The sequence below is a fragment of the Typopeltis vanoorti genome, chromosome 4 (genome assembly GCF_054136105.1).
Source record: "Typopeltis vanoorti isolate ZY-2024b chromosome 4, IOZ_Tvanoo_1.0, whole genome shotgun sequence".
In the NCBI taxonomy this organism is placed as follows: Eukaryota; Metazoa; Arthropoda; class Arachnida; order Uropygi; family Thelyphonidae; genus Typopeltis; species Typopeltis vanoorti.
Genome location: NC_143552.1, coordinates 91379729 through 91400258, shown reverse-complemented (window position 1 = coordinate 91400258; position 20530 = coordinate 91379729). Strand labels below are relative to the sequence as shown.

The following is a 20530-nucleotide window of genomic DNA, read 5'->3' as shown; positions in this document are numbered from 1 at the left end:
ACATGACACAGCAGTTATGCCCAGAGGACTTTGAAAGTCAACCAACATTCACTTTAGCCGTGGATAATTTTGCACGGAAACATTCTTTTGCATTCACTCAAAGTTACTGTATGGTGTAGGTTTACAGCTTCGTTAATCATTGGACCATTCTTCTTGGAGGACAATCACCAGATAGGGTCTGTGACTTGCTCAGTTAGTGCTGAGATGTATCAATACGATGAACAATCCATGCACAAGTTCTGCTGTAGCTGTAGTGCAACAAAAGAACTGGTGCATGGATTCAGTCATTTTCATGCAGAATGTCCTCCACAACACACATTAGTCATTCCATAGAGGAGGTTCTTCGAGAACATTTTGCAGAAGAAAGAGTAATCAATCATGTGTTTCCCACTGCATGGTTGCCTCATTCACCTGATCTGATCCCCTGTGACTTCTGGCTCTGGGGATTTCTCGAAGGCAAGGTTTATCAGAATCATACTGACAACTTGCCAGCGCTGAAAGACAGTATAACGCAGTATTTTCATGTCATCAGTCCCAACCAGTTGCATTCTGCCATTGCAAAAGATGCAGTTTGTGGCATAACAGGAAGAGTAGCATATTGAACAGTACAGCCCTTGAATGCATAATGGAAGTGAATAAAAATGTGTTATTTATGATTGTGTTGCTTTTCTTCTTCTCACACTCACACACACACACACACACACACACACAGAAAAATTATTACATCTACATTCGGTACATCATACAGTGCCCCTTAGTGGTTAATTTTGGAAGTACTTTTTTTCTCAGATATCGCTTCCACATAAAGCATAATGTATTCCAGCAAAGTTTTGCAGCATTTGGATCACTGGGTGGGCCCTCCACTAAGTCTTAAACAGGGATGATTTAATTTTTTTTTGATCACTGTGCATAGGGAAACAGGTGGAATTTTTCAATAAGAGTATATCAGAGAAGAGATGAATGCAAAATAACAATAAAGTTTAAAAAGGCATAAGGAAAGAACACGCATGTGCGCACGCACGCACACACAGGCAAGAGAAGTGCATTCATCCTCATGGTGAAAGTTTTTTTTAATCAGCCTTTCCAATATTAATTATGTCATTAGCAGTGCAATATGCCTTAATAGTGCTTGAAGTATGATAGAAAGAAACAGGATGCCATTTGTTATTCTCTGTAAAGACTCAAAATCATTATGCTCTCACTCAGAGAAGCACACAAACCATTCATTTTGATGTTTCTATTGGTACCTGAAATTTCCAAATATTAACATTTCCTTGAATTTTTATATATCCTAATGTTTAAAAAGCTGAGAGCTTCAAAAAACTTCCAAGTGATAAATGGCTGATATTTTTAAAATGGACAAGAATGTGGTTCAAAATTTTCATTAACTTTAAATGATTCAATTCTAAAACTAAAAAAAAAAAAAAAAAATGAAGATTATTATTATTATTATTATTATTATTATTACATGACACCTCCAAGGAAGTCACCTACCCTACAGCTCTGCATATCCACCGCTCCACAAACTGCCACTACTTTAATCATGTACACCAACACTATCTACCACCGACCACCAGCATTTTCACAGACAATCACAAACATCCATGCCAACAGTGGGATTTGAACCCTCAGCATTTTGGGCTGGAGAGTGAGTACAGTAACCACTCGGCGAAGATATTTTGGACACCCCTTCACACAGAATTAGATGGAAAAAAACTAATGTGCTATTTAGAATTCATTATGAATCTGAAAGATTATTTTTTGAGTCAGCCATGGTTATGAAGAATTCTCCTAACCTGAACAAATACAGTTGCATTAATTTGACAAAAATTTGGGAAAATTGTTATCTTAAAAGCAACTCCCACATAGCTGTAATTTTTTTTTTTTTTTTTTTTTTACAACATTAGAGGGTGCCAAATTAGGACTTTAGATCTTTTGTCTGTTAGAATTGTATTATTTCACTTACTCACTGTCATGTATACATGCTGTGTTGTGCTTTGATGATGCTGATTTGAAATTCAGCAAAATATAAGCAAATTAATAAAACATTTTTCTTTTATAAAATAGTTCATTTGGTGTTGTTAAAACCATTAAAAATAAGACATGAATAACCTTCAACACCTAAGCTTATCTGTTAGACCAAATAATGAAAGTGTTGGATGATTTTTGAATCTTCCCAGCATGAGGCTACCATCCTGCTTGTGATAACCTAAGGTCTAACAACAATACAATGTGCAGTCTTTGCAACACTTGCAATGCATGATGTATTATTATCTGCAGAGAGAGAGAGATTTAAACATCGAGGAACTTAGAGTAATATGGAATACAATTCTGTGTGTAAAATGGTATATCATTTTACATGAAATACTTCTGCCCCTCCTCTTAAAAAAGACATGCAGAAAGACAATAATGTAATGATACTTCTTAATATAAAAGAAGGGGGAGGGGAGAGATAAAGGTTTAATTAAAAATTTATATCCTAATTATAAGTATGAAATGTGACACTGAATAAATTCAAATCCAAATTGTTAAAATATTACAAACCTTCTGGGTCTAGTAATCTTGTTACACCAAATTCTCTTTCTGCAACGGAAAAGGCAAGTTCCAGGTTGTCTCTTGCAGATCTGGTCCGTAAAGACCTGAAGTCAAGGAGATCAGGTCTAGAAAAAAACAAATTGTAATAATAATGAAAAATTTTAATTTAAATAACTATTTAAATTTAAATATTTTAGGCATACTAGATAAACTATGAAAAGGAGTTAATCTAGAAAAGCCTAAAATAATCATGCTTATGCCTTTAACGAAACAGGGCATGAACTGTTATTATAAACAAAGCTATGCCAAATACAGTTTGGGAAGAAATTATACCAATTCTAAAACCCTTCACAAATACAAAGCATGAAATCACAAGTTATCCTCATTAATTATAACTGAAAAGCATTCATCCTGTTGAAAAACACATATTGCTTCATTAAAAAGTAAAAAGTTAATTGACATGTATAATATTTCAAAATAATCCTCCTGAATCTGAATGGATAGCATATCCGTTTATGTAAATACAATGCATTAAATGTATATATACTTATGTTAGCATGTAAAAACTAATTGGGGGTGATAATAAATCAAATACAATAAATGGACTTTTTTTTTCTCTTAGCTCACCTTCTTGTGATTATTATTATTATTATTATTTGACACTTCCAGGGAGTCCAAGGACTCATCGAGGGAGAGCACCTGCTCTACAACTCCATCCCCACTATTCAATCACCAACTGACCACAATTACACCAACGGCATCTACTACCGACCATCACTGGTATTTCCAAAGACAATCACAAACATCCATGCCCATGGTGGGATCCGAACCCGCAGCCTTTTGGCTGGAGAACGGATATGCTATCCACTCGGTCAACCAGGCTGGCATGCATACTGTAGGTATCTACCGATTACTGAATGAATGAAGATGGGCTGACAATTTGCGATATAGACAAAAAAAGGGGCATTCTTACTGGCTAACCAAATCAAGATGATGGCACAACATGATGAAATTTCATGACTGTTAACACCAAGTAATAATGATGATAATAATTATAATAATTATTATTCTGGCAACACCATGGAATTCACAACTCATTAAGAGAAGCTCTAAACAAACATTATGCCAAAAACACTATCCAATATTTGCACTATATCTATCATACTTCACTGTGAATTTATTCACAGTCATGGCACCTATAACAGACTCTGGCAACCAATTCTACTCATTCATTACCTCTCCAAGAAAAAAAATCTAGTCGTTATCCTTGCTCACTTTCCATTTCCATTTCAGAATTGGATGACTAGTTCTGATAAAAACCTTTATGCAATCTGTATGTTTCAATAATATCACTTATCAACTAATTTCTGTAATTCGCAGATCTTTAACCAATCCTCATAAGGTGTATTTCATAAACCTGTTGCCATCTTGGTTACTCACCTGTTCATCCTCTTCTCTTCATCCCCAAGAAACCCAGGTGAGCAGACCTGTACATATTCAAGATGGAGTCTTATCAAAGCCTTATAAAGGAGTGTAATAACCTGCTTATCTCTACTAACCAAGGTGTTCTCCAGTAACCAAGTAATCCAATGAACTGCTTTAGCTACTTTTGTAATATGACCTCTAAACTTCAACTCCCTAGCTATTAGCATCCCCAAATCCATGGATACATCAATTTCTTGCCAAATGGTGTACACAGCTAATCCACCAAAATACATAACCTTACACTTTGCAAAATTAAACTGATATCCATTTTCTTTTGCCCATACTGCCACTATATTTAAATGATCTGCAAAATTTTGGTATCATCTTGTTGACTATTGCTCTACCAATTTTGTATCATCAGCAAACAACTGAATATTTATTTCTCCTCGGATCGATTCCTACATCATTAATGTACAAAATAGTAGTGGCCCGAGTACAGAACCCTGCTGCAGGCCACAAGTCTTCTAATGGACTCTACTCCTGAATAAACTACTAATATCTCTCCAGCACCACCCTCTTCACTAAACTTCATATCTATCCCCATTTCCTGCAGTTTATTTATCAGAATCCCATGTGGTATCCTGCCAAAAGCCTTTGCATAATCCAGCAGTATCATTGTGCACTCATTACCTTTATCCAACTCAGTATTTTTACCAGTCACAAAACCATGCTGTCCCCATCCTATATAGTATCCCAGTCTTATCTATCCTGGATTTTTCCCTTAAACCAACTTCTCCAATACCTTGAACACTACTCCTGAGATACTGATTGGTTGATAATTTGCTATACCTAAATCTTGGAGCCTCAAGCCTCCTTTATGCAACAGAACTAATTCCATCTCTTTCAACCCCCCCCCTCCCACCAGGACCAGCCCCCCGAGCTGAAACTTGAGTTAAACAATAGTCAAAAGGCACTGCCAATTCCCTAGCACCTTTCTCATAATATTCAATGTGAAAATAGACTATTTCCATATCAGCCCTTGCCTTCCTTGTTACTTCAATATCTCCACCATGAAATACCCTTGAAAAGTGAACACTTATTAATTCAACTAGTTTGTCTACTTCAGTTACCTGCCAACCATCAACATTCATCAAAATTATTCTTCCTGTGCTTGCCACATACCAAAAGAACACCTTGAGATTTCCTTTGTCCTGCATAGCTAATTTCCTCTCACACTCTGATTTGCCTTCCTTGCCATATTAGTCATCCTTCTGGCTTGTGCTTTGTACTACTCATGTGCATACTAATCACCTTTCTCTTTGAATTTCTTCCACATTTTTTTTTCTTTTTTTTTGTAGGTCCTGTGTAATAATAATGTTCATCCATTTAATTCCCACTTGATTTCTCCTCCTGACTCCTAGACTTGTATTTTAATACTATTAGTGTTAATGTGTGGACAGTACAAAACCTGTTCATTAATTTTATGTACTACATAAAAAATCTTAGAGAATATGGAGTAATTATCTCTTTGCTTATCATGGACTATTATATATATATATATATTATTTTACATATTATATTATTTAACATACTTATCTATAATAAGCTATTCCACATATAAAAAAGATTTCTCTTCTACATTTGACAAAGCTTGTAGTTCTTAAACATTCCAAGCTTCAAGACCATTCAACACCAAATGCTTTAAACACTGATCTTATTGCCATTCTTTAGTTCAATTCATTCCATGCAATGCAAAAAAAAAAAAAAATCTAATTCACGACATCTTTATCCACTTTGCAAGGATGAATTAATTTTCTCCCATCACCTAATGTCTTGTGTAATATCTTCTCAACAACTATTAGATACGTCTCCCTCATTAGCTTGTCTTAACCATATCACCATCCTATCTGTCAAGCTCTTCAAGACAAACTCATCAATCCATTCTCACACCCACACACCTGATATAATCTTAGTTACTGCAATGTCCAGCATGTCTCAATATCCTAGATATACAGAAAACCAATTACTTTGCTAATAACAGTGTATTCTGTATCTCTTCTTCATTTGACTCATTGTGAGAAGTTCACACAAAAAGCAACATGTTTATCAAAATGAACTTTGTGGATGGAAGTCACAAAAAATACACACACACACACAACAGATTGATTATATATATATATATATATATATAACGATTTGTAGTATTAACTCAAAATTGGGATATGTTCATCTTTATATATACTGACTAGAACCGAGACTTGGATATATATATATATTCTAGTATATATATCTACTTGATAATATAAAAATAATAAGCTTTTTTTGTAACATTTTTGTGTCATGTTTTTTGTCAAGTTATTTGAAATGTTTTGAAACACAGGGGCTACCCTGAGTGTCAAGTCTTCAAAATTCAAGAAGAACTGGCCTATCAGTCCGAAACTGGGGGGAGGGGACCCCCTTCGAGTCTTCAAAATTTGAATCATCTAAATTCAAGGAGGACTGGCCTACCAGTCCGGAACTTGGGGGGGAGGGGTATGTACCGGGAGGCAGAGCCCCCTTTTGAAGACTCGACACTCAGGGTAGCCCGAGTGTTGAGTCTTCAAAATTCGAGTCATCAGAATTCAAGGAAAAACCAGCCTACCAGTCCAGAACACGTGGGGTTGGGTGCTGTAAGTGCCAGGGGGTGCATAGCCCCCCTAGTATTTATATATATACTAGAATATATATATATATATATATATATATAAAATCAAAGGGGTTTGAAATATATTTTGAATGACCATAAAGATAAAATATAATTTTATAATGGTACAATTGTACAATTTCTAAAATACAATTGTATCATTTCTAAGGTAAAACAGATTTTATCTTAGAAATGATACAAATTTAGCAAAATATTAACTATGATAAATTATAATCTATGATATAAATTATAATACTATGATAAATTTTATAATATATTTTTTAATTTTTAACAACTGTTAACTAACAGTAATTTTTAACTTTTGCATTTTTAGACTATCATATTAATGTACTGAGCCTGCAATTCCTGTATAATGCCATAACATTCCAAAAATTATCTAGTACATCATTGTTTAAGCAATCTCTTGAATTTTTGTTTAAAATACAAACATTTATTACAGGCTCTTGAAGAAAATAAGATTAGTAATAGTTGCGGTTTTTTTTTATATAATCTTATATTATGTAATTGGTAATTTTATATTATATTATTTAACATACTTGTATATGTATAATAAGCTATTCCACATATAAAAAAAAAAAAAAATATGTAATGAATACATTTTTGGAAAATAATTCATAAATGGATAGTATGACAAGCATTTGTGTGTTGTAGAGAGCTATCAACCCCACAAGAATAGCTTATTATCCATTTGACACTAATTGCCAAAAAAAGGTTATGATAATATGTAATTAATTGTCATACCAGTAAAAGAGAAGGGGGAAATACCTATTTCTGTGGAGAATAGCATTAAATGCTAGGCCATCTCGCCAAGTGGTAGTAAAATCTGATATTTTAACACCAGGATAACGATCAGTTGTGCGCTGTGCCCATCGGAGAAGAGCTTCACGGGCTGTAACAGTTTCATCTGCTTGTCCTGTGATTATGTCTGAAATCTGAAAATCATAATATTCAGACAATATAGTAGTGAAGCTTAAAAATTATGTGCATGAACTTACAAAGCATCTTCAACAAGTTCCCAGAATCATATCTTCAGATTCATCTAATGATGTCAACAAATAATGCAAACACTGTGCATGTGTAAAAGATTATGAGAAGATTATGAGATTATGAAAATTGCCTCAAGTTAGAATTTCAGTTAGGAGTTGACAAAGCATTCACTGTGTTCATCAAAAAATTGTTCTCCAAATAGAATTAACAGAATAGAGCAAGTATGCTTTAGTAGCTGTAGCTGTATTAGTATGACAGGCTAAGGATGATGATTTTATGGATAACCAAGTCATAGTGGATGAGATGAGCTGTTTTTTTGTATGACCCACAAATAAAGTTGCAGTCTTTCAAATGAAGGTCATCAACATTGCCTGTAGGCAAAACAGTATAAGATGAAGAGACTGAAGGAAAGATAATGTTGGAAGTTCCCCCTCCCCCTCAATTCTTAGGTACTTTGATTTCTGAGTTCATTTCTAAAAGGGGAACTGCAATTAAAGAGCTGTGTGTGTGTGTTGAAGTGCTTTGGTATCTGAAAAAAAAATAATAATAATCAGTAATTATTCTCCTTTAGGACAATGCACAAGCACTTTTGTAGTTTTCTCTGAATTGGCATCATGTACCTGTTCCCACAGTTTTAAAAAATAAAAAAAAAATGCCTGAAAGGAATGTTCACTGATGCCTAGCTCATCATCAGCAGTGGGAGAGACATATGTTTAAGATCAGACAACATAGCTTCTAAAATCAATGCCAACACATTTCTAGCCACTGCCCAGACACAATTTTATTTTTCGATGTTATCATGAAAGAAAATGATTTGGGGAACTGTTGTTTTAAGATCAAGTTTTGATTCTTATCTAGTGCTCGAATAACATATCATGATCACTATAACATTTTTTTATTTAAAAATCAAATTAAAACTTGGACATTTTATATTTTTACAGCATTAAAGGCAAAGATTATATGATAATATTCACAAAATGAATTACTGTACTCACAGCAATGTAAGAATTGAATTATACAAAAAATACATCTCTACTATCAGTTATTCTTGCATAAAAAACAAATATAGCAAGAATTTACTATATTAGAGAATAATGATCTAAATCAGTGCTTAATTATAGACATTCTTGACATTATTATCTACATCAACAGCTTCCAAACTCATTTCACAAGTATAGGTCCATTGATTCTTGCAGTGAAATATAATACTTCTGCTCAGAATGAGGGAACATTCTGAAAAGTTGAAAATTTGTTTTCAACTTCTCATTGAAATTTGTTACAAAAATCTTTGTGACAATAAAACTTAAAAAAAAAAAAAAAAAAAAGTTAGTGGACTACAGAAAATTGGTGAGGCTAGGAACTTGGAGATAATAATAATAATAATTATTATTATTATTATGCAGTATCAGCATGGAGTCTAGAGCCTCATCATAGGAGATCCCCCCCCCTGCAATAACATTTACACACATAAATGTCAGGGCACTCACGATTAAGGCATTACATTTTGGAGTTTTGGAGTGCAGAAATATAAGGCTGTCTACTATATCGATGGTGCCATACTGCAGGAAGTGGATGAGATTAGAGATTTGGGAGTGATAATTGAGAGTAGACTAAAGTTTAGAGGACATATTGCTAGCGCTGCAAAGGCTGCACATCATAGTGTTGCTATGATAAGAAGTACTCTAATATGTAGGGATAAGGAAGTGGTTGTGTCACTGTATAAGGCATTGGTCAGGCCACACTTGGACTATTGTGCTCAGATTTGGTCGCCTGGTTTTCAGTATGATGTGGAGACATTGGAGAGAGTCCAGAGACGAGTAACTAAGACAAATATCGGGACTTTGGAATGCTGGCTATGGAGAGAGGTTGAAGAAATGTCAATTGCAGAGTTTGGTGGATAGGAGGAAGAGAGGTTAAATGTTGGAGACTTTTAAGTTAGTGAGAGAATTTTATCAGATTAATCCAGAAGGGATTATAAAGAGAATAGAAGATGGGAGGAGGAGGAAGAACCAGAGGTCATTCCTGGAAGCTATTAAAAGTGTGGTGAAGAGGGGGGAGGGGGGGAGGAGTAGATTATTTGCATGAAGAACTGTCAGTGAAATTACCAGAATGTGTTGTTAATGCAAGGAGTGTTAAGGATTTAAGATTCTATATGATAAATATGTTGTCAGTTAAATGAACCTCCCACGATGAATCTGCCAACTCCATGGAAGGTGTAATAAGAATAATATATAAGTTAAACAGGAGTCCAAGCACAGTATGAGGTATCATACTGTGCTTGGACAACTCCTGTTTAACTCCACTACTAACTCTTCTTCTCTTAGATTTAGCATCTCCATACATGACTTTGATACTTATCAGATAGCCACTCTCCAATCCATGCCAAAAACCTACTTTGCATGCTCATCCCTTTAAGTTTGTATAATAATCACTTGTGTGGAATTCTGCCATACATCTTGGCAAAAGTTAAAACAATCATGGTATATATCCATTTCCCTTATCTAATTCCACTGTCACTTAAACAAGACCTACTTTTAACAAAGCCATGCTGCCCTTAATACCTTAATAACTACTGCAGACTGTTCTGTTATTGGCCGTATCAGTTCTAGCTCCAGTCCTGTATAATCTTGAAGAATGGAATTATCTCATCTTCTTTCTATCCATTAGGAGTCATGACTTGGGTGTAAACATGTGTTCATGTTTATATCCAAGTTATGGACATAGCTAATTCTCTAGCATGTGATTTTTATAACTCTTACAGGACAAATTTCTATCTGGGATCACATCTCTTTTTGCCCATGAACTTCACTCTGGTTATTTCATGTGGAAAAATAACTTTTATCTGCAAAAAGAAGGTATGGTCATGGGTGCCACCTCTCTCCCCAAATATCTAACTTTTTATATGAAACCATCTAGGCAACAAGTTACTCTAGATTCAGCAACTCTAAAATCCAAAGTTAAGCTAAGATATAATGACAATATATTTACTATTTGGCCAGGCCTGGCTCGAGGCAGGGGCGGAATGGGTGAATGCCGCAGGCAGGAAAGTAAAAGGGCAGAAAACTTACGAAGAGTTTATCTTACAATTATACTGGAGCAGAAAAAATTTTAAAAAATAATAATAATTAAATTGGATATAACATATATTTCAAAAATATTAAATTTATATATACATATTTAGTGGAACCAAGAAGTACAAAAAACTGTCCGGGCAAAAAAGGAGTCCTACTTAACATGGCTTAGAGTCAGGTCACCTGAGATGGGTTTGCGGTATGCTGAGGCACGAAAAAAAGCTGCTGCTAAGGGTAAAGACAGCAAAGCAGAAGGCCTGGGAATCCTTTGGAGAAAGATTAGACTCATCCTATGCAAATGCAAAGAAAGTATTCTGGAAGACCATCCGCTGCCTTCGAGGGAGGAAATCGTGCACAGCAAGGGCAATTAAGGCCTCTGATGATGCACTTTTAACAACCAAGAAGGATATCCTCCACAGATGGAGGGAATACTTTGAGAGCCTTCTTAACCCAGGTGGCCCAGCAGTTGTGGACATCCAAGAGGTGCAGATCGGGGCAACGACTAGTCTCACAGCAGAAGTCCATTTAGCAATAAAATCGCTAAAATCAGGCAAGGCTGCTGGCGATGATGAAATTCGGCCCGAAATGCTAAAAGCCTTAAATCGAGACAGTGTTCTTTGGCTGACTCGAGTGTGTCAGGCTGCTTGGATATCTGGCAAAGCACCAAAGCAATGGCAGACAGGCATAATAATACCAAGAAGGGAGACCAGAAGGATTGCAGTAACTATCGTGGCATCTCTCTGCTCAGCCTGCCTGGGAAAGTGTATGCTAAGTGCTTGGAAAGACTGTGCAGGAGGCATAGTTGAGTCAAAGTTCCAGGAAGTACAATGTGGCTTTCGTCCTGGTAGAAGCACAACTGACCAAATCTTCACTTTAAGGCAAGTCTTTGAGAAATCTTGGGAATATGCCAAGAATGTCTACACATGTTTTGTGGACTTGGAGAAAGCATATGACCAGGTTCCTCGGGATAAGCTTTGGCAAGTAGTACAGGAGTATGGAGTGGATGGTCAACTATTAGTTGCCATCACGTCCCTGTATGAATGCCCAGTGTTTTGTGTCAGGGTAAACAGCACAAAGTCTGAACCTTTCACAGTCTCTGTTGGCCTCCACCAAGGGTGTGTTCTGTCACCCCTCCTTTTCATAATATTTATGGACTGGATTGATAGGCACAGGCAAGGCAGTGAGTGTGTCAGAATTGGAAAATGTAGCATTGGACGTCTGCTTTTTGCAGATGACCTAGTTCTGCTTAGCTCTTCCACAGATGACCTCCAGCGGACCCTGGATAGGTTTGTAGCTGTTTGTGCAGATGCCGGAATGAAGATCAGTGTGGCCAAAACTGAAACATTTGTGGTCTCAAGACAATCCCAGTGCACTCAAAATGTAAGTGGAGTCCCAATGAGACAGGTGGAGAAGTTTAAATACCTTGGGTCCATATTCACGAATGATGGAAAATGGGACGTAGAGCTAGATACTCGAATTGGCTTAGCAAGCTCAATATTGCGGGAGCTTGGCCGTTCGGTAGTATTGAAGCGGGAGTTAAGTCAGAAAGCAAAGCTGGCTGTCTTCAATACAGTCTATGTCACAATCCTCACCTATGGTCATGAGAGTTGGGTAATGACCGAAAGAATGCGGACACGAATCCAAGCGGCTGAAATGAGGTTCCTTCGAGGGGTTGTGGGGCTGACAAAACTCGACAGAGTCGGAAGCTCTGCAATTCGGGAAACCCTCAATACTCAACCGCTGCTTCTCCGTATTGAGAGATCACAGTTACGCTGGTACGGGCACCTGGTCAGAATGCCACAAGAGAGGCTCCCTCAGCAGGCCCTCTTTGCCAAGCCAGATGGTGGGAGGCCACGTGGAAGGCCAAGGACTAGCTGGATAGATTATATCCAAAACCTTGGGTGGACACGTTTTGGAATCCTACCAGAACACTTAAGCTTGGTGGCAGAGGATCGTGACCATTGGAAGTTCCTCTTGCAGCTGTTGCCCCCACAGCCCAATTAGGAAGAGTGGGCCTTGAAGATGTATGTATATATGTATACATATTTATAAAGATAATTATATTTTATTCTAATTATATAAGCTCCAAATAATTATTTTTATTTTGGTAATCTCTGGGACAGAAACATTTAGATCCAATTTCATTGAGAAAATTTGATTCTCTTATAAATAGAATATTTTTATTTAAGAAACAAAATTAATTGGAAATTTTCATTTAGTAATTTAATAGTTTAATATAAAAATTTGATATATTAATAAATAATATAAATATGAAACCGAAGGGCAGAAAAAAAATCTTGCACACACTCAAAAATTTGTTCGGGCCAGCGCTGTATTTGGCTCCATAGTCATTGAACTTTAAACAATTTCCTAAGTCACTTCAGCAAACAACACAGACATATTCAATTTACCATTGAAATTTAAAATAATAACAACTTCCTTTTCTGGATACACCTATCACATCTTCATTCAGGTTGTCTATCCTTCACTATTTCCCCCCACACACACACAAGCAAATATTATTTTTTTTTATCATCCCAATACCCATCATGGAGTAAAAGACTAATTTTGGATGGTCCCTATGTCATACACACAGCTCTCTCATCATACTATACCTTAAATACATTCAAATTCTATGCAGACACCAGACTCTCAGGTAATGCATTCCAATCATTCACCACTCGCCATGCAAAAAAAGTGTTTCTCATTTCTTTGCTCGCCCCCTTCTTATGCAACTTTCAGGAATGACCTCTTGTTCTCTCCCCATCTCCCACAATTTTATGAAAAACCTCAACATTAATTCTATAACAATCCCTTACCAACTTGTATATCTCTATATCACCCCCTCCTTCTATCCACTAGACTGTAAATTGCATCTTCTTAACCTTTCAACTCAAATACTCACAAAACCATCTGCTACCTGGCTATAAAACCAGAATCATTATGACAGAAGGCACTAACTGGACAATGTTACTACTGTCAAAAATTTGGCCACTAGTAACGCTGCAGCAAGGCCAGTTTCTGCTGCATTAAATGAGGAGAAAAACAGCACAGAAGCTTCTTGCAAAAAATCAGAGTCAGCTAAATGCCAACTGGTGGACCAAATTGTGACAACTACAGAGGGTGCAAGCAATACTTAACCACTCAAAAAAACAGCAAAAGAAAACCAAAGAGTCCCACCAACAACTGCACAGGCAGCCACAGCAAATGCTGATAATCCTCAATAGCACAACAAACCATTCAAGCATGTGCCTTGCATGCAGAGCTGGTAGCATCAAAACTGCAGAAAAAGCCGAACCCAGTGCCCAAAGAAATCCAGCAAAGTTGCAATCTTAGCAACCACTCTGGGTGAGATGTTAATCGAGTTCAGCAAAGCAAGCCACATTCACAACTTCACAAACATTATGATGGAAGACGCTAACTGGACAATGCCACCACTGTCAAAAATTTGCTTACTGGTAACACTGCAGCAAGGCCAATTTCTGCCTCATTAAATGCAGAGAAAAACTTTTTTTTTTTTTTTTTTTTTTTTTTTTGCAGAAAGCTGTTATACAAACAAAGAGCCAGCTAAATGCACAAACTGTGGCAGACCACATTCTGCCAACTAGAAAGGGTGCAAGCAATATTCAACCACCCAAAAAACTAGCAAAAGAAAGCCAAAGGGTCCTACCAACAACTGCACAGACACCAAAAGCAAATGCTGATAACCTTCAATGGCACAAAAACCGCCCAAGCATGTGCCTCGTATACAGAGTTGTTGGCATCAAAACTGCCAGAAAAAGCTGAGTTCCAGCCCCCAACCAAATCCATCAAAGCTGAAATCATGGCAACCACTCTGGGTGAGATGTTAATCAAATTCAGTAAAGCAAGCCACAGCCATGGCCCCACAAACAAGTTTGTGAGACAATGCAAGCAATCCTTACCACATACTACTTAATAGGTGGCAAACATAGAAGGCCAAACTCTCTACAGATTGTGTTCTGGAATGCAAATTGTCAAGGAAACAAAATGCACGAACTACAAGAATTTACAACACTACAATACTGGAGTAATCCCTGTAAATGAAACCCACCTCCAACCGGCTGACAACTGGGCTTCTCATTGCAGTAATTGCAGTATAGAATATAGTACCTAGTACTATATTCTATACTAAAATTACTGCAATGAGAGGCTAAGGGATGGGGACAGCACAGCTATCTTTATCAAGCTTAATATACACCCTCTGTCCAAAACGAAACCGAACATTTGAATGAAAATAAAACACAGGCCAATTATAATTATTCAAATCATTTATTTCAATCGATATACTCTCCCTCAGCTTTGATACAGCATTTGGCACAGTCAATTAATTCGTTAAATGACTTTTTTTATAGCGATTTTTGGAATACTGTTGAGGGTCGTGGTTACTGTGCTGGAACATTTTCAATGGTGTCATATTGCTTTCCTTTCATCGGCAAATGAAGCTGGGAGAAGAGAAAGACGTCACAGGGTGCTAAATCAGGTGAATACGGTGAGTGATCCAACACACAAACTTGGTTTTTGCTCAAAAATTGTCTCACAATGTTCGAATGATGAGATGGTGCATTATCATGCAAAAGTGACCAGTTGCTTGCATCACAATATTCATGGCGTACGCGACGAATTCTCACTATCAATCGCTTCAAAACTTCAAGATAAAACTCACCATTGACCATCTGGCCACATGGACAAGGGCATTATCCACAAATTCTTTGTGGATAATGCCCTTGGAATCGTAGAAACAAATCAGCATTGTCTTTACTTTTGATTTCTCCAAGTGACTTTTTTTCCAAATGCCTGGAAAAAAGTCACTTTTTTTCTCAAAAACTCATAAACAGATGCCTGGTCTGCACTCAGCACTCTGGTGCTTTGTCTCGGGCTCATACTCAAAACACTACATTTCGTCACCAGTCACAATTGTTTCAAGGAAGTTTGAGTCATTACAAGCAGTTTTAATGAAGTCCTTGCAGGACTTTGGTCGTCGGCCAACTTGTGGGGAACAAATCGCAAATACAATTTCCAAAGGCCCAAACTCTTGGGCCTTTCTAATCAAGATTCCAAAATCAACTGTGTACAGTTGATTTTGGAATTCCCAATTCATCTTGAATCGATCTCAGACAATTTCAGGATTTTTTTGATGAAATCACGCACTCTTTGAATGTTAACTTCGCTCAGTCCAGTTTTTGGACAGCCCAGCTTTTCGTCGTCCTCAAGCATCTTGCAATCACTTTGAAATCGCTTAAATCACTCATAAACTTGAGTACGAGATAAGCATTCATCACCATATGCTTTTTTTGAAGCATTTCAAAAAAGCATACGGTGATGAATACTTTTACCAAGTTTAATAACTTTTACCAAGTTTAATACAAAAGTCAATAGCTGCTCTCTGTTTGAAACTCATTTCAAACTGTTTGAAACTCATTTTCGTCAAAACACACTGTCACTCTTGGCACTATAACTCGGCTTCTAATGAAACAAATGTCATAAACAGTTGACACAACACTAATGAAGGCTGCCACTTTCAACAATAAAAAGATACAACAGGTGGCTGCACTAGTTTCTTCTATTTTTGAAAAGTTCGGTTTCTTTTTGGACAGAGAGTGTAGAACACGATGAAATTATAAATCCTGCCTCGAATGTACAAAAAAAAAAAAAAATTGGTAAAGAGGGAAACACCTTAAAATTGCTAAATTTCTGTCACATTTATTAACTGCCCATACTAGACAATCCAGATTATTCACCAAAAATTCCCCACATTTTCTTGAGAAAATCAAGGATATTTAAATACAAGAGTCAGATTTGTTAGTCAACTTTGACAATGTTTCCCTCTTTACCAACATTCCATTATCTGACACACTGTTAATGTACTATATGATGATTACCTTCCTGATATTGCAAAAATGTTTGAATTTGTTATAGAATCAGGATATTTCAGCTAGAAAAACAAGATCTATAGACAAGTGAAAAGTAATGCCATTGGTAGCCCTCTGTCTCCACCTTTGGCAAACTATTTTCTGAACTATCTGGAGGATACCATGTTCTCAACCATTCATCCCCAAACTTCTCATTGGTTTCGTTATGTTGATGATGTCTTTGCTGTTTGGCCTCATTGTGAAAATGAACTTACCACTTTCTTACAACAGATCAATAGCTTTCAATTCATGGAAAAAGAAAAGGCTGGTAGTTTACTATTCTTGGACTATTCTTTACTATTCTTATGCGCACAGCTTGCAGTAATTTATCAACCAGTGTTTATCAAAAACCTACCTTTACTGGCAGATACATTCATCAAAAGTCTGCTCATTACACCTCTCAAAAAATTAGTGTTATCAAGTCTTTAATTAAGAGCATATAAGGTGTGCTGCTCCTCTCCCTCAAGCTTACAAAAGAACTTCTCACTATCAAAAGGTTAACGGAATTTAATGGTTACAATAATAATCAAATCCACCAGATAATTGACTCCTATGTTCCAACGGCTCAGGATTCTTCATCACAGAGATGAAGGATTCCAATCCCTTATATTTCTGGCATCTCTGAACTGATTGGTAGAATTATGAAGGAGTATCATCTCATTTGCACATATTTTTCTATTAACAAAATTTCTCATCTGTTGTTATCTACAAAAGACAAACTGTCACCTCTATCATTAGCTTGATCTAACATACTTTGAGCAGACAGGCCACTCTGTGAAAAAAAGAATTAATTAACATCAATATTATATCGAATACATGAAAACCTCAAAAGTCTGGTCTGGCACAGCATAGTACTGACACTAAACACAGTATCCAGTGGAGAAGATGAAGCTCATCTTCTCCATAGAAGCAGGTTTAAATATGAACACCTTTTCAAAGAAAGTTGCAAAGCCCTTTTACATCAGCCAAATCTCAATCAGAATGATTGTCTCTCTCTCTCCCCCCCTCCCAAAAAAAAAAGTTTGGGAGACTCTTATATCATATAACCATTAAAAATTGTTTTAATAATAATTTTAATAATATTATTTATTAATATTAATTTATAGCATGTGGCAACAGTTTTTAATTGGTAAACCACTGACTGCTGCATGTACCTTGTATTCCCATTCCTTTGATTTGCTTGTTTCTGCACTGATGATGTACTGTTATTTTCAGTACGAAATATCTGTAATTTCATTTCATGTGATTATCATGTAATTTATTGTTGAAAAGTTTGGATTTGATGATTATAGGTAATGGTGCATATAGTTTAAATTGCTGTTGAGGCTACAAATGTTCATGAAGTGAATATGAAACTTTTTATGAGGATTATTAATGTGTTACTTAAATTAAGGGGATATTAAATCCCGCATAGTTTTAAAACCGAATAAGAAACTCAAAGATCGGAATCAGAGAGTTTCTTGCCGATTATAGTAAACTATAAAGTATCGGCGACACTAGCATTAGCCAATGCAAGTGATCCTAGTACGTAGTACAGTACCGGGCAACTCGTGGCAGAAGTGGAGGAAGTACAGATCGCTATTCTTGGGTATTTTCCATAATGTAAAAACACATTTCCTAGGAAATGTATGCTGTTATTACATTATGGAGGGAGGTCACTACCCAGACCGGTTTCAGCCTTTTTTGAGGCTTCATCAGTGAGTAGCTAGACCTAATACCAAAGTGTATAGCGAAAAGAACTTATGTACTCTGCGAACGAGTTTTCCAAACAGGTGCAACCATTAAGTTACTTAAAAATAAAGAGCTAATAAGCTTCATTTCGGCAATGAAAATTAAGCTTATTAGAAAATGAAACTTATTAGCTCTTTATACTTAAGTTATTAATGTGTGTTTTCATTGGATTTTTATTATTTTTTTATATTTTTTGGAATTGTTTTTTTTGTTGGTTTTTGATATGAAGTATAACCATATTTCAATAAGTTGTCTCTCACTGTATGTGGAGAGGAGAGCTAAATAAAGAGTACAGACATGCAGTGCAAGGTAAAAGATTCACAGACATACCACACACACACACACACACACACACACACACACACACACACACACACACACACACACAAAGGGCACCTAGTCTCCAAAAAAAGTGTGGCATCAACATTCCTACATATCACAGTACTAAGACTCCTGGCATGAGCTGGGAGAGTAAGTTGCAGCAAAATTAATCACTAGCTGTTTGATAATCCTCCAGATTCATTACTATCAGGTTTAGTCCTGATAGTAATGTATGTACTAACCAGCGATGGGCCTGTGGAACCATGTTGCTGCTATACCTGCAAATAGAGTGTATATGGTGTGCCTCTTGAAAGGTGTCACCCACATTGCATGTGAGAAGAGGGAAGAAGAAACTGGAGCTCTTGCTCTGAAAATCAAGCATGGCAGTAAGCCATTTCAGGCATCCAATAAGTAAGTAGTAGTGTTCTACCAGATGATGAAAGACATCTATCACCTACCTGGATAAACAGAAATAATAATCTATTTTGAGGTCTTTTGGTTCCCTCCAAATCAATGATATTACTCTGCATGGAGTGAACTTTCTCCTGAATCCTGTCAGTAAAATTAACCTTACAAAACATGTAACAATAATGAAGAGCCAACTTTTTGTGCTTTCACTATTTCACATCCATAAAAAAAATATAAGTGCAAGTGGTGTTGTTTGCTGCTTATAAATGAGCAGCATTCATAATGAAAGCAGTCCAGTCTGTATTTTCTTTTACAACTCTGAATTTTAAATATAAAATAATAATAAGTTAAACAAAGAGATAAAAATTAAATATAAAATTAAAAACTTCAAAATTTTTACAGATTATAGACCTGATAAATAGAACACTCAATCCAAATATAGTACAAAAAGAAACATGCATGAAAATATACAATACTTTAGCAGTGCCCACATTATTATATGGCAGTGAAATTTGGGCAATAAACAAACAAGATAAACAAAGAATAAAAAAAAAGTCAAATGAGATTTATGAGAAGAACTGCAAAATACACATTATTAGATCAAAAAAGGAACGAAGGCATTTTAAAAGAACTAAAAACAAAATCAATAGAAGAAAAACTAAACAATTATAAACAAAAATGGATTGAACATGTAAACCGAATGGCCACCACCTGATGTCCTAAACAAATACTAAAATATAATGGAAAGAGAAGGCAGGGTAGACCTCAAAAAACGATAGTGGATGGATAATGAGACCGTAACAGATCAATATACTCGGAACTAGACCCGTAATTAGTGTTATGACGATGATGAAGAGATAAAAATAAAATAAAAAAAATGAAGAGACCTGTCATTCCTTGATGCAGGGCAGGTTCAAACAGCAACTTCATTTTTGTTTGAACAATGGACTATGGCTATATACCACAAGAGTCAATCACAACTATTGAATGGCAAATAAGTAATATTTCAATTGTTAATACTGTTACTGACTAAACCCAGATAAAATACTTCAAAGACTGCAAGAGAATTTGAATAAACTAGACAGGTGGGCAAATGAATGGTGAATATCGGTTTAATGCAGCAAAATGTAAAGTCTTGAAGTTTGGGATCCATCGATGTGAGGCTACATACGCGATTGGAGGAGCTGTACTGGAGGAATTAGAGGAGACAAGATATCTATGGGTGATGATTGATAGAAAACTGAAATTCAGGGAGCATATTCCAAAGGTGGTGAAGGTAACCCAGAAGATTGCTGCAATACTGAGAAGGACACTGACCTGCAGAGATAAAAGAGTTATCATTCGATTGTATAAAACCCTGATCAGACCTCACTTAGATTATTGTTCTTAAATTTGATCCCCAGGATTTTAAGGGGATA

General features: G+C 36.2%; 1 protein-coding gene across 1 annotated transcript in view; it reads right to left on the bottom strand.

The window, feature by feature from the left end:
• Positions 1-20530, bottom strand: part of LOC150107495 (uncharacterized) — a 1121546-nt gene that overhangs the window by 1078501 nt on the left and 22515 nt on the right. Inside the window, exons 2-3 of the mRNA XM_090392112.1 lie at positions 7430-7596; positions 2545-2660 (exon numbers count right to left, since the gene is read on the bottom strand). Of these exons, the coding sequence (XP_090248238.1) occupies positions 2545-2660; positions 7430-7596 (283 nt within the window). The remainder of the gene's footprint in view (positions 1-2544; positions 2661-7429; positions 7597-20530) is intronic.